Source organism: Typha latifolia, chromosome 8, assembly GCF_019914945.1.
Source record: "Typha latifolia isolate L0001 chromosome 8, TyphaL0001v2, whole genome shotgun sequence".
NCBI lineage: Eukaryota > Viridiplantae > Streptophyta > Magnoliopsida > Poales > Typhaceae > Typha > Typha latifolia.
In genome coordinates, this window is record NC_133093.1 from 10,786,549 (window position 1) to 10,800,810 (window position 14,262).

At 38.3% G+C, this 14,262-nt stretch overlaps 1 protein-coding gene across 2 annotated transcripts; it reads left to right on the forward strand.

The window, feature by feature from the left end:
- The first annotated feature begins 319 nt into the window (after window positions 1-319).
- LOC140793406 (lysine-specific histone demethylase 1 homolog 3) lies at window positions 320-11,856 on the forward strand. 2 transcript variants are annotated; one of them, XM_073144872.1, is made up of 9 exons: window positions 320-490; window positions 610-3,341; window positions 4,191-4,332; window positions 4,739-7,198; window positions 7,301-7,394; window positions 8,925-9,412; window positions 9,595-10,302; window positions 10,637-10,711; window positions 11,063-11,856. In XM_073144872.1, exons 2-9 carry the CDS (start codon window positions 817-819, stop codon window positions 11,126-11,128), a joined length of 6,558 nt encoding a protein of 2,185 aa, XP_073000973.1. In that variant the 5' UTR covers window positions 320-490; window positions 610-816; the 3' UTR covers window positions 11,129-11,856. The 2 variants fall into 2 exon arrangements, with proteins under 2 accessions (XP_073000973.1, XP_073000975.1); XM_073144874.1 differs by having other exon boundaries at window positions 646-3,341.
- Window positions 11,857-14,262: the final 2,406 nt, after the last annotated feature.

Below are 14,262 nucleotides of genomic sequence, written 5' to 3' on the forward strand. Positions count from 1 at the left end.
TTTAATTTTTTTGATTTGTAATAGTAGACTGTAGCATGTATATTGAAGCTTATGTAAATTAAGTGAACTTTATAATAATAAAATGCAAAACTAAAGAATCAAGTGAAATGAAATTGTGAAAGGCCCCAATCATCCTACCTTTAATTTTACATCTCGTAAAGTTCTATGACATGATTATATCTTACAGCTCATGATATACGAGAAGCATCTTATCCAAATAAGGAAGGTCGTACAAAATTCGCAAATAAATCATCCAAATATGAGAAATAAATCTAGCCCACTAAACCAACATGGCCCCAATATATTGAGTGCGAACCCACCCACCAAGAAGGGAGCCGAAAGCCGTAACGACTCGGTTCCTTTTCAATCTCTCTCCCCCCTCCACAGTAGGAACCCACTTCTCCCTCTTGGCCTCTCGCCTCGCACACTATTCGGCCCCAACCCACCACCGCGCCCAAGCCCTCGCCGCCGTTATCTCGTCGCCGACAAGGTTAGAACTCCACCTTTTTCTCTGTCAATGTCTGTTTTGTTTCTCCCCTACAAAAAGGATTGCCTTTATATATCCCTATCTCACGTCTTTGCTTACAAAACTCGTCCCTCCTCCCCCAGTGATTTCGATATGTTCGTGTGCGTGAGTATTTGAAGGTTTCACCTTCTGGGTATTGCGAAAACATTCAAGAATTGCTACCCCGACAATGAAAGAAGCCGTCTCGGCGAAGGAGAGATGGAAAGCGGACATGGGGTTGATGTTTCTTTGATGCTAATCGCGCGGTAGGGTTTGCCCCCCCTTGAAACCTAGGTTAGGAAGTACGTAACATGGGCGGAGACGACGTTGGGAAGGAGGAAAAGAGGAAATTGGAGGGCAAATCGGATGACGACGAGCGGCCGATTTGGTCGATGTTCAAGCTGAAGAAATCGCACCCTTCACGGAAGGGAAAGGTGCGGGATTCGGGAGTTAGGGCAGAGGAAGACCCTGAAAACGAGGAGGAGGTATCCGGTGAGATCTATGATACGTTGGCTATCATTAAGAAGAAGCTGAAGCGCCCGAAAAGGGCTAAAGAAGTTGATGGGGCTGGATCTGGACTTGGGCCTGATTCTTTGCCTTTGGATAGAGTTGGTGTATCGGTGCAAGTGGAGGATGCAGGTGTTGATATGGGTTTGGAGCATGTGGTGAAACCTAAAAGAGGGAGACCTCGGCGTGCTTCCAGGAAGAAGGATGAGGAAACGGGGGACACAGGGGTTCATCAGGGTTTTGATTCTTCTCCAGATTTGGGTCTCAAAGAATCACTCTCTGCCCTCGTTAAGAGAGCTCAATCCGGTTCAGTTCGTAGATCTCATCAAGTTTCTAAGAAGCAGGTGGAAAGAACTACTACCAGTGATGTGATTAAACAAAGTTCTGATAAGGTATCAAATGATTTATGTCCTCCAGTGATTCGAGACACCCTTAGGTCAGTTGTTGATTCTTTCTCGCCTTCTGATGGAGTGTCCAAAGGCATGGTCAGCAGAAAGCGGGGTAGAAAACCTTATGATGGTTATGCTGAAAGGACAATGGAGGTAAATTCTCAAGATGGTGATGAAATAATTGAAGAACAGTCAACCATTGTCAGGAAAACCAGTTCTTCAGTTCGCCAGAATGGGAGAGTTGAAGATCAAAGTTCTATTCAGGGGTCGAGCCGTTATCCTAGTAGAACTGCAGTGGAATCAATTTCTGATTCTTCTCAAGAATTTACTCATCCTATTCTGAAACCAGAAATGGAGAATCTAGAAATTGATGGTGATTTTTGTAGACCATCTGAAGGTTCTTTAGATATCTCAGCACCTTTATCAATCCAAGCATACAGTTGTGGTTCTGTTTTGGAAACAAAAGAGAAGCCTGAAGGAACTGAGGTAGGTAGCTTGGATTTAAATATCGAAAAGGAAAATAAGTCTGCTCAAACTTCTTATAAATCCTCAGAAGAAATTCTACCTTACCAGGTAAATGATGGGCAAAAATTAGAAGATGTCTCAAACCATTGCTCCAGTGGGAGCACAACACACTTCAAAGTTCCATCATGGAAATTTGATGGATCTGGATTGAGACCATGTTCAGCAGAGATTATTGAACGCTCTATCTTAGCCCCATGTACGGAAGCAATATGCATACCTTCCGACAGAAATCAAGTTCTAGTTCATGGTCCATCTTCTGCACAAGCTTTCAGGACACCAGATGAATCCTCAGCATTTGGCAATTCAATAAGCCAAACAATTGATGGATTTTGTGAAGTAAACCCATCTCTCCAGATGCTGAGAAGGAAGGACATTGATAGGGTGGATGGTTCTTGGACTGAAGAATCAAATAGGAAAAGCATCATGATTAAGAATGGTCTAAATTTTCCTTCTAAGCAGGAATTTGAAAAACCATCAGTAGAAGTTGCAGATTGCGACAAACTGTTACGGCAGCCTCCTCTAAACTTTGACAAGTCTTTACCAAAATTTCTTGCCAAGAAGTCCAAATCTCCTGCACAAGATGGTGTGGATTGCGTGTTCCATTGTGATGATGAGCTTGCAAAGCAAGATGATGGCCTCTCACAAGGCTTAGCCATGTCAGATCATGACAATGAGAAACTTGATTTTCAGGACAACTCAAATGATGCTGTAAATCAATCTACAAAAATTGTTTCTGAGTCTGCTAGGTCGCAATTGATGCATGTAATGTTGCCTATGGAAGAGAAATTGGCTTGTCATGGACTTCTTCAATCATCACCTGTTAATATTTGTGATATGACGCAACAAATAGCTAATGAGTCAACTGTTTCTTCCACTACTAACTGGAAAAGCTTAGCAGCTGCTGATGCATCCTTGGATCAATTTGTTAGAGGTACCAAATTGGTTAACCAATCAGTGACTGATGCCTTCAAAGAGCCTTCTCCTCCTGTGGTTATCAAGGACAGAGCTGTTTGTTCTCAGACCAATGTGCTGTATACAAATGAAAATAATCAAATTGATGCTTCTGTACAATCCGACAACACAGACAATCAATCAATAGTTCCACGAACACTAAGAAGTACAAAAAGGCGTAGGCATGATGACATGGCATACGAGGGGGATGTTGACTGGGAGATTCTGATGTGTGAGCAAGGAGTGTGTACCAATACATATGCAGATTATGTGGATCGATCTGTTAAGTTAAAAGACAAGCCTAATTTTGACATACATTCGCTAGTTCTGGAGGATGCCAGTAATGGTGGTACTGCAGCAGTAGCAGCTGGTTTGAAAGCTCAAGCTGTTACTCCGATTGAAAAGATCAAATTTAAGGATGTCATAAAGCACAAGGGTGGACTTCAGGAGTATCTGGAGTGCAGGTCAGCTATATGTTATAGACTTGCCTTTTCTTTTGTATCTAATACATTTGATTTGCTTCTTTTCAGTTTAATCTTATCATATTTAGTCTTTTATATCCTCGCTCTTTGTAAGATTATTTTCCCTTATTTAATTCTCGATGTTTATCTTCTTTTCTCAATCTATTAATGCCATTATGTGGACTCTAAAGCTAATGCACATTCATGATCAAGCTGTGGACGGACAACCAAAAGTTTCATAATACTTGCATGGATATAATCTATGTTGCTGGTACATGCTTTTCTTGAAGTTATGAACATATGTTTAGTAAAATATGTTGGTAAGCTATTTCTCTTCTCGATTAACCTTGGGTTGGATAATAGAAAAAATTTCTTCTATATGATGGTATCCACATGTTGAGTGGACTGCATACACATTTGTTCGACATCATTCACCAATAGGTACAAAGGATGCATGAAGAGAATTTGAACTAACTCACTTTCTAAGAATTAGAACCTTTAGTACTCTAGAGATGCTCCAGTTATTTTTATTACATCTTTTATATAATAGAGATTCTTAGATCTTACTCTGCACATGCATTTATTTTGCAATATTAAGCCATTAAATTGTGCTACTACCTATGAAGCATGTATACATCTTGTCCGTGTAAATGTGAAGGTGTGTGCATGTATGACGCTTTCCTATTTTTTCCCACCATTGGAAGCTAGATGCATGCCTTTTCCTCCAGTTTCTCTGCTCATTCTGCCACATACCTAACCATGTTTTGTTTTACTAGAATTATCTGCTTCTGTTTTTCTTAATTTAGGCCAGTTTGTCGTATTTATGTGGATTGGTTCTTTTGTTCATCTCAGGAATTTGATCCTCAGTCGCTGGAGTAAAAATGTTAAATGCATATTGCCTATTGCAGACTGTGGTATATCTGATGCTCCGTTAGAAGATGAATCACCACGTGAATCCCTTATCCGTCAAATATATCTGTTCCTAGACAGAAATGTAAGTTTTTCTTTGTGTTGTCCTTATGTTTTCTCAGGTCCATATTAGTCTTTGGTTTTATGTTGAGGTGGAAACGCAACTGAATGAACACAAATTACTGTACATTTAAAAGTTTTCTTCATAAAATAATCTTCATCAAGTCTCAGATACTTTGTCGTGTCAGCAACAAACCATAAACAGCCCTCTGATTTTCCTTGATCTTGATATTATGCTTTATTTTTTTGATGATCAAGAAATTCATGCTAAATTACTTTTTATATTGACTATCAACATTCCTTTTATAGTATATTGACACTCCATGTCCGTGAAAAGAATCACAATTTTTTTTCTTTGCATCTTATTCTCTCATTGATAAACCAACAATTCACCTTCTGAATGACTTTAAATTTCTTTCAAATTTTCGTAGGGTTATATAAATGCAGGGATTGCATCAGAGAAGGGGATAGCTAAAATTGACGGTGCTCTACATTTTGAAGTTTCAAAAGAATTCGAACTCAAGGAATGTTGTGTTGTGAAGGCAGATAGTGTAAAAAATGAAGAAGCCTCTGTTTCAGGTGAGGTTAAGCTTCATGGAAATGCCACTAATGTCGAGAACAGTACATCCTTCAATGTGCAAAAGACCAACTTTTCCCTTGAGGAAGAATCTATTGTAAGGAAGAATCTCCCTGTCACTGGTACTGGCTTGGAATTGTCCTCTCAAGTAATCTCCAAGGAATATGCTTTTGGTGACATGAGAATTGACGTACAGTCTACAGTAGCAAGATGTGGGCCTGCACCATTCAGCACTGATGATGCTAAGAGTGAATGCTGCCGAAAGAGTTTTTCTGCTTACCCAGACGACCAAAACATTCTGGGCAATGTTGTGCAAGGACAAGAAACTATGCTTTCTCATGGTGCTCACATTAGTAATTCAACACTGAAGATCACTGATGATGAGCCAGATAAGATAGAGGACTCTTTTAATGTGGATCAGCCGGTAGCAACTGAAAGAGAACCTTCTGCATACAATAGAAAAGTTAGTGCTATAGCAGAATCTGACTCAAAAACTTGCAGGAGAATAATAATTGTGGGAGCTGGTCCTGCTGGCTTAACTGCTGGTCGTCATTTACTGCGCCAAGGTTTTTCTGTCACTGTTCTCGAGGCTCGGGATAGGATAGGGGGTCGTGTTTGTACAGATTGCACATCCCTTTCAGTTCCTGTGGATCTTGGTGCTAGTATCATTACTGGTGTTGAGGCCGATGTAGCAACTGAAAGAAGGCCTGATCCCTCCTCTCTAATCTGTAATCAGCTTGGCCTTGAGTTGACTGTATTGAACAGTGATTGCCCTCTCTATGATATTGTAACAGGTCATAAGGTTCCTGCTGATCTTGATGAAGCTCTGGAAGCTGAGTACAACAGTCTTCTTGATGACATGGTACTGCTTGTTGCTCAAAATGGTGATGGTGTGATGGGATTGTCACTTGAAGATGGATTAGAATATGATCTTAGGAAGCGCCATACTGCTCGGTCATCATCACCTGTTGCAGAATGTGATCAATTTAAAACGATACGAGATTCTGGAATTCTTGGTAGTTCAATGTGTGCTCCAGCAGATAGTGGAATGATCAGTGGTGCAGAAAATGACAAAATTGATGTGCTGAGTCCTTTTGAGAGGAGAGTAATGAATTGGCACTTTGCACATTTAGAGTATGGTTGTGCTGCGATGCTTAAGGAGGTCTCTCTTCCATATTGGAACCAGGATGATGTATACGGAGGATTTGGAGGAGCTCATTGCATGATCAAAGGAGGTTACAGCACTGTTGTAGAAAGCTTAGGGAAAGGACTCGATATTCACTTGAAGCATATTGTTACTCAAATAACTTATGAAACTACAGAATCGGGTGATATTGTTCATGATCGAAACAAAGTTAAAGTATGCACTTCGAATGGTAGGGAGTTCATGGGAGATGCAGTCTTGATCACTGTCCCACTTGGATGTCTAAAAGCAGAGACCATTAAGTTTTCTCCTGCCTTACCAGACTGGAAACAGTCATCCATTAGCAGGCTTGGCTTTGGTGTTCTGAATAAGGTAGTCTTGGAGTTCCCTAAAGTATTTTGGGATGATACTGTTGACTATTTTGGTGCAACTGCAGAGGAAACAGGCTCCAGGGGTCAATGTTTTATGTTTTGGAATGTTAGAAAAACAGTTGGGGCGCCTGTTCTTATAGCACTGGTAGTTGGGAAGGCAGCTATTGATGGACAAAATATCAGCTCTGCTGATCATGTAAATCACGCCCTGATGATTCTTCGCAAACTTTTCGGCAAAGATTCTGTACCAGATCCAGTTGCATCTGTTGTGACGAATTGGGGCGCTGATCCTTTCAGCAGAGGTGCTTATTCTTTTGTTGCTGTAGGAGCATCTGGGGAAGACTATGATATTTTGGGAAGGCCTGTTGCCAACTGTTTATTTTTTGCTGGTGAAGCAACCTGCAAGGAGCACCCTGATACTGTTGGTGGTGCAATGCTCAGTGGACTTCGAGAAGCTGTTCGTATCATTGATGTACTATGTACTGGTAAAGATTATGTAGCAGAGGTTGAGGCTATAGAAGCTGTTCAAAGACGGTCAGATAGTGAGAAAAATGAAGTCAGAGATATATCAAAGAGACTGGAAGTTTATAAGCTTTCCAGTGCTCTTTGCAAAAGCTCCTCAGATGCAATGCATATGTTGGTCAGCAGAGAAACCTTGTTGCAGGAAATCTTCTCTAGTGCAAAGACTACATCTGGACGACTACATTTGGCTAAGGAGTTACTGCGCCTTCCTGTTGAAGTCTTGAAATCCTTTGCTGGAACCAGAGAAGGACTTAGCATGCTTAATTCTTGGATACTCGTAAGTTTTCTGCAGTGTGAATGTGATATTAGTATAAGATGAAGGTTGTCCATATTTTCAGAAATTGGAACTGCTAATATTGCATTCTAATATTCTCCACAGGATTCGTTGGGGAAAAATGCTACCCAGCTCTTGCGCCATTGTGTCCGCTTGCTTGTGCTTGTATCAACAGATCTGCTCGCTGTTCGTTTATCTGGTATTTAATTTCTATCTGAATCTAGATAGAAGTTTTTCTAGAGAAACACTGCATTTGCATGATGCTAAGATCATATATGCATTCTCTTCTTAATTTGATGTTCATTTCAACTTTGTATCTTATTAATGGTATCACTGAGCTTTGGATTCAAAAGGATGTGGTGGAGCATGGTATAAGTAACATCTTATCCATAGTTTGGGATGGTAGCTTTTCTGCAATAACTGCTTGCTCAATGAATGTGTAATAGCTAGTGATTCAGACCTATGTACAAGATAAATGAAGGAAAAACCATGTAATTATGCAAGTATAATAACATAGATTTGTTGTTGTTGTTCTTCCTTCTTTTTTTCTCTCGGGGTATCCCTAAAATTGAATGCCTCTTGCTCAACGAAAACTTTAATTTCATGCCTAGTCTTTTGTAACCAAGGAATCTTAATGTCTGTTGACTTTGTTAATATTCTTATATGTTAGAAAATTTGCCATCTTCTACTTTGGCTTCTAGTGTTTAATCTTTAAAGTTGAAATTTGTTGACCATTTCTAAGCACCAACCTTTCACCACAACATGATCATGTTCATGTGCTATCTAGACTTCTGCTTAACGATCTTAGTGTTCTAGGATGACTAGGGTAAGGAATGAAAATCAGCTTTCTTAAATTTGCACTTTTAAGCAAGGTTTGGAAAATCGTGATCGGGATTAATCTCCCTTAAAAACGTACATATTGGTCATATCGGCTTTGGATTGGATCGTACTATTTTTAATTACATAAAATTTTAAATATTATTTATAAAAATGCAGAAATTTTTAATTTTTCTTAAGATAATGAGAATTTTTAAAAAATTATTACTTACATATGAAACCTTAAAGCTAAAAAAAAAAGCTAACTTACTCAAAATTGGTACAACAAAGGAGAGAGAGAGGGTGAAAGAAATGAAAAGAAAAAAAAAGAAAAAAAATTGCCCCAGTGAAGGAGAGGAAAAAAACTGCAGTGAAGAAATAAAAGAAGAGAGAGAAATAAATAAAATAAAAAATCACATAGTCAAGCTCGCCGAAGTTGGATTTGCGTCGGTGGAATCTGCTAGAGCTGTATTTCTATGTCGAAGAAGCAATAGCTATGATCGCGGGCACGTGAGAGAGAGAGAGAGAGAGAGAGAGAGAGAGGAATAAATCCGGATTGGGTTCGGCTCTGATTGGCCGATCCCACTCGATTCTAGTCAATTTATTGGGATTGGGTTTGAATCTGGATAAGGATCTCCTTCGAACCATGGTTTTGAGTTCCATATCTCTTTTATAAGCAAAGTTCTGCTTACACTTGATAACAAATGGATTTTACAATGTTTTTCTATTTTATCTTCATATTATTAAATTGTAGTGAAATGGGTTACTATGCTTCCCACGATGAAAGCTAATACATATACTGCTGTGATACTCTATATGGCATTCCAGCTCAAGCAATCAGATGCTTGTCTTTCCATTTTATATTTGTTGCCTCTTTGTACTTGTCTTCTTATGCTTTTTATCCCTCTTGTAGGGATAGGTAGGACTGTAAAGGAGAAAGTCTGCATGCATACCAGTCGAGACATCCGTGCTATTGCTAGTCAGCTTGTTAGCATGTGGATAGAAGTACTGCGCAAGGAAAAGGCTTCTAATGGTGGACTGAAGTTGTTGAAGCACGTGCCGGTATCACAATCAACTAAGATCAAAGCGAAGGATTTGCAACCAGCAAAGATACCTTCACGCATGAGTAGTGAAATTTCAGATTTTAAAGGAACTACACAGATTCCTAAATCTGCTGGAAGCCATTCGCCGTCCAGAACAAATAATAAGAAATCTGACAGCAGGACAACCAAATTGGAAGCCTTAACGGATACAAAATCCGAAGCAAGCTCAGTACGTTCCCAAAGGACGACTCAGGGTCTGGAATCTGAGGTGGATCATAACACGGATATGTCCGGAGAGGAAGCTGCTGCCTATGCTGCTGCTGAAGCTGCACGTGCTGCTGCCATTGCATTAGCAGAGGTCTGTGAAAAAGATACTGTTTTGATCCTGCTCTCTTGTTTTTTCTGATGCTTGTGTTGCTTTTATTGTTTTTCCTTATTTCTTATAAGGTAGAATTGCTTTTAAGGAATTGAGATGTTCCATTTCTGATTGGTTTTCCATCACAGTTGGATTGACATGAGATATTTGTTTGTCATCTCTAGGCATATGCATCTTCAGAAGCAGAGGTGACTGCATCTCATGAACTTCCAAAGATACCATCATTTCATAAATTTGCAAGACGTGAGCAGTACCAGCAGATGGATGAATCTGATCTAAGAAGAAGATTATCTGGTGGTAATTTTGGAAGACAAGACTGTATATCTGAAATAGATTCAAGAAACTGCAAGGTTAGGAACTGGTCTGTTGATTTTACTGCCACCTGTGCCAATCTAGATGGATCAAGAATGTCTGGTGATAAACGGAGTTATTCAAATGAGATGACATGTCCTTTGAATCTGAGAGAACACTCTGGAGAAAGTGCAGCTATTGATAGTAGATTGACAAGGGCATGGATTGATACTGATGTGACTGGCAGTGGCTGTGTCAAGGATTCTCTTGCCATTGAGAGATGGCAGTCACAAGCAATGGATGCAGGTGCTGAATTTTATAATCAAATACATATACCTGATGAGGAAGATTCAAATGAAGTATTCATGTTACACACAGTAAAGCACCAGAGGCAAAGTGGTGGAAGTTCTGTCTCACAAGTTGCAGAAAGCAAACCAGCATCAGAAGGTAGATCACGAGGAGTTGACTGTATAAAACAAGGTGTTCTGGATTATGTGGCATCGCTACTTATGCCTCTGTACAAAACTAGAAAGATTGATAGAGAGGGATATAAGGCAATAATGAAGAAAACAGTCACTAAGGTAATCTTCTGTTTTACTTTTTCCTTGGTATGACAGGAGGATCATTACAACATTGCATGCCACTTTCTAGCATATATGTATATGCTGGAATTCAGATTCGTACGTCATTTATGGTTATGCCATTCTCTAGTTCCTTAGTGGCTATGTATATTTCTGCAACATAAATTATCTGCCGCCTTTGTTGACTGATTAGATTAGCTGCACTGTCTAGCATGATCACAAAAATTGCAATACATCCAATTCACTTTAGTTAGAATTTTGAAACTATCATGGGATTCATGAGTATTATGTATATTTCCTTATGTTTCTCTTCTCTCTGCTTTGGCATTTACAGGTCATGGAACAGTGTACTGAAGCTGAAAAAATGATGGCTGTATATGAGTTTCTTGATTTTAAAAGGAAGAATAAGGTCTGGACTCAACTCATCAAAGTATTATTCACTTTCAAAAACTATGAATTTTTCTGAAAGTCTTGATTGTCATTACCACATCTTTTTTTTAGTTTTTCAGTGACCAGTTGTTTTGTTATTGTGGTTGCTTTTCGCTGTTCTGTATCTACATACTGTTTTCACTTTTCAATTATATTATTGTTTTTTAAGTTCACTTAGTTTGCTAGTTTGTCATCTTCATATTCAAAGTGACTATAAATTCAACTTTTATTTCCTTGTCATTTGTGTGTCAGTGCATATAGTCTCCTTTTAGTTGACGCAGGAAAAAAATCATTGCCAATCTCAAACTCATCTTCCGTAAATATATTGCAGATTCGATCTTTTGTGGACAAGTTGATAGAGAGGCACATGCAAGTGAATCAAACATCAAAATATTGACGTTCCAACGGTTTGCTTGAAGTAATCATGTGCAAGAGCCATTATTAATTTTTGAGGGGCCTTTGTATTTGAAGCCTGAAGCGGACTATAATTTATGCCCCATGGTTGAACAAATAAGGACGCCCATGATTCAGAAAATCTGCACAATTGTCTCTGCAGAAGATCAATCTGCAATGCTCCACGAACTGCAAATTTTGATATCATAAAAGCAATTAATTTTTTTGGCAGCCTACAGAGAAGCAACATTGAATGGGCCTATAGCAATTTGAAATCCTGGGATATCATCACTTTGCTCCACACTCCGTGAAGCTAAAGACGAGTCTTTCTTTAAAGTTTGGGGGCTTTAAAGTTTGAATGGAGGGAAAATTGATGCCAAGTTGCGAAATTTAATTGGATGACCAATTGGTTTTTGGAGAAGGGTTTAAATCAGCATAATGGCTTGGATTGTGGAAAGAGAGAATCAAATCCACTCAAGGGAGAACTGCCTTTAAATACAGTTGTTCCATTCAATCTCTAGAAGTTGTATTTTTTAGCTTAGCCGATTAATCCTATTCTTTGTTTAGGGATGTCATGCATGAGACTAGATCTTCTCTCTTTTGTTCGTCTCTGTACAGTTTTTATTCTTCTAACAACAGCTAAATTAACATGTTCATCCCTCTTGCAAAGGAGAGGTTCATGCTCTATATTGGAATAGAAAAGTTGGTACTTGTAATTATCCTTTCTTCTAACCTAAATCTCCTGTTCATGAGATGTGCTGTGTTTTCATATTGCATGCTGACGAATAATAATAGAATTTGATAAAGATAAATGATTCATGTTCTTTGTAGTCACGGCATCACTATTATGATTCTCAATTATCCTGTTTCTTTCTGAGTTGAGGAGCATCATGAATATTGTCTCAAAAGTAGCAGTTTGGCTCTGCAGAACTGAATTTACTATCTTTTGGTGATGTGCCAGTACCACATAAGAAATACATCCCTTTTTTTTTTTACTTTTATTTGCCAGCAACAACGGGTCCACGGTTCATTTTGTGAGTGCCTCAATGTAGTGAAACTTATGATCTTGATAATGTTTGCAGTACTTTTTAAATGCTGGGATTCAGTGCATTTGTGACCTGCTATATTATATATGGTTCTTTTCTTCTTGTTTTTAGACCTCTAGTAGCAGGAAAACTTGTGTCGTTACAAATTATATGTGGGTAATGTGATAAGCCTGTTTCTCAGCATCTGGTGAGTGTACTGTGTAATTTCAAATTGTTGTGTTATGATCTGTTGAGGTTATACAACTTTCTGACTAGTAGTTTGTCTTTGTGGCAGTTCATTGTCGAGTTGAAGCTTGCACTGCTTCGAAATCTCTACATAAGATGCTTTTGTTCTTTTCCAGGTGTCCATTTAGTTCCTATCGTCTGCAACTCGGGTGCCTAAGTTGCTTGAAGGGGCTTCAATATATATTGTTGCAGTTCTTTCATTGAAAAAATCTTCCTTAGTTCATTCATATTTGTTAGTACAAATTTCAGTGGCATACAAACTAATTCACTGCTGATCCATTTATTTGAGATACTTGACCAGCATATCTTGTTCTTGATTTATGTATTCATCTGCTTATTTTCTCAATTGTAGATTTATCTTCTAGATTCTATTTTACAGTTGAATACAAATTGTGCTTTGTTAATTTTCTGATCTGGTGCTGAACTTCTTTCCAGATGGTTGTTTCAACTTCAGAAAGGGCTTCTGAATTTAGTATGTTTGATTAACACATTTCCTTTTTCATGCAGGTCACTGGAGTAGCTTGCCTCTTATTGGTGAGATATTAATGGTCTTGCAGAAATTGTATTAAACCTTTAAGAGGGACTGCAACACAACCCAGGTGACAGCAATCTTCGTTTTCCTGTCTCTCCTCCCACTTTATTATTTTTTTAAAAATAACCTTCAGCTATTTCATTTGTAGATGACCTTGCCATCTTAATTCTCTTTTGAACAAAGTGATGTCCTTTTATCAATATACTGATACTTCTATCTGTAGCTCAAGATAAAACATTATGTTTTGTTTTCCATCCTCATAAATGAGATTCATCAAATAGGTGATCATAGTTACATTTTTCTTCTTATGCGCCACTGGTGCATAAAGTATGCAACACATCCTACAGGAAAAGGAACATTGAAAAGCATGGATGGTAGTTCAGAAGGTTTAATCTAATAGCTTTTTTGTTGATTGATGCTGCAGAAAGTTGCTCTATTGGTAGATTGTTGTGATGGGTTGGCCTTTTATGATGAATTGGAAGGTAGGAACATTTGCATCAAAATTAAGATTGTTTAGTATAACATGGAAGGTGTAAAAGAGCTGTTAGTTGAAGGCTAGGTCATTAATCATGATCTTTTAGATGTTGGTTAGGGTCAAGGCCACTAGTTATGATCATGAAGACTTCAAGGATGGCATCAATAAAAGAGTAAATAAAATAGAAGGAAGGTTGCTTTAGCAAAGTGCATCCTCTTAAAGATCCACATATTAAAATTTGAATCGCATTTTCTTTAGAGGAATTTAGTGGTGTTCTTATCTATGTCAAAGATGTTCAATAATAATAGTATAAGGAATTATATAAGGGTTTGAATCTCGACACATGAATTAACTGGGGGCACTATTGAGTACTCACTTCTCTCTCAAAACTAAAACAAATAGAAGTATAATGATTGTTATTCTAAAAAGAAATTCTCCAGTACTTTTGAATTTAACATAATTCATATCTCGGAGTAGATATTAATGAAAACAGGAGCTTTCCCCTCCCTTCCATGAAATTGTATAAAGACGTCCATCCCCACCAAATGCAGAGGGCGTGAATACGTGAACCTTCTTATCTTCTGAAATGTGAATAATCCCATCACATTTATTCGCTATAGAAATATTTTTCACGAGTCCAAGACGGAGATATAAATCTTACTGGAGACAAGTGCTGATTAGAATTCTATGATCAGCTAGTTAAGACCTAACGACGGTTGTGAAAAGTAATTTGGTGCAGTTTTTATTTATAAAATTAATCATATTTAGACTGCTAAACTATTACTTATTTTCACGTGGACCCTTTAAAACATCTAAACTGTCCTATCTCTTGGACAATCATTTAATATTTTTCTTAACAT

Coding starts and splice junctions, on each gene's coding strand:
- LOC140793406 (XM_073144872.1), top strand. CDS start 817: ATGGGCGGAGACGACGTTGGGAAGGAGGAAAAGAGGAAATTGGAGGGC. Junction 7,199..7,300: donor TGCTTAATTCTTGGATACTC/GTAAGTTTTCTG, acceptor TATTCTCCACAG/GATTCGTTGGGGAAAAATGC. Junction 10,303..10,636: donor TGAAGAAAACAGTCACTAAG/GTAATCTTCTGT, acceptor TGGCATTTACAG/GTCATGGAACAGTGTACTGA.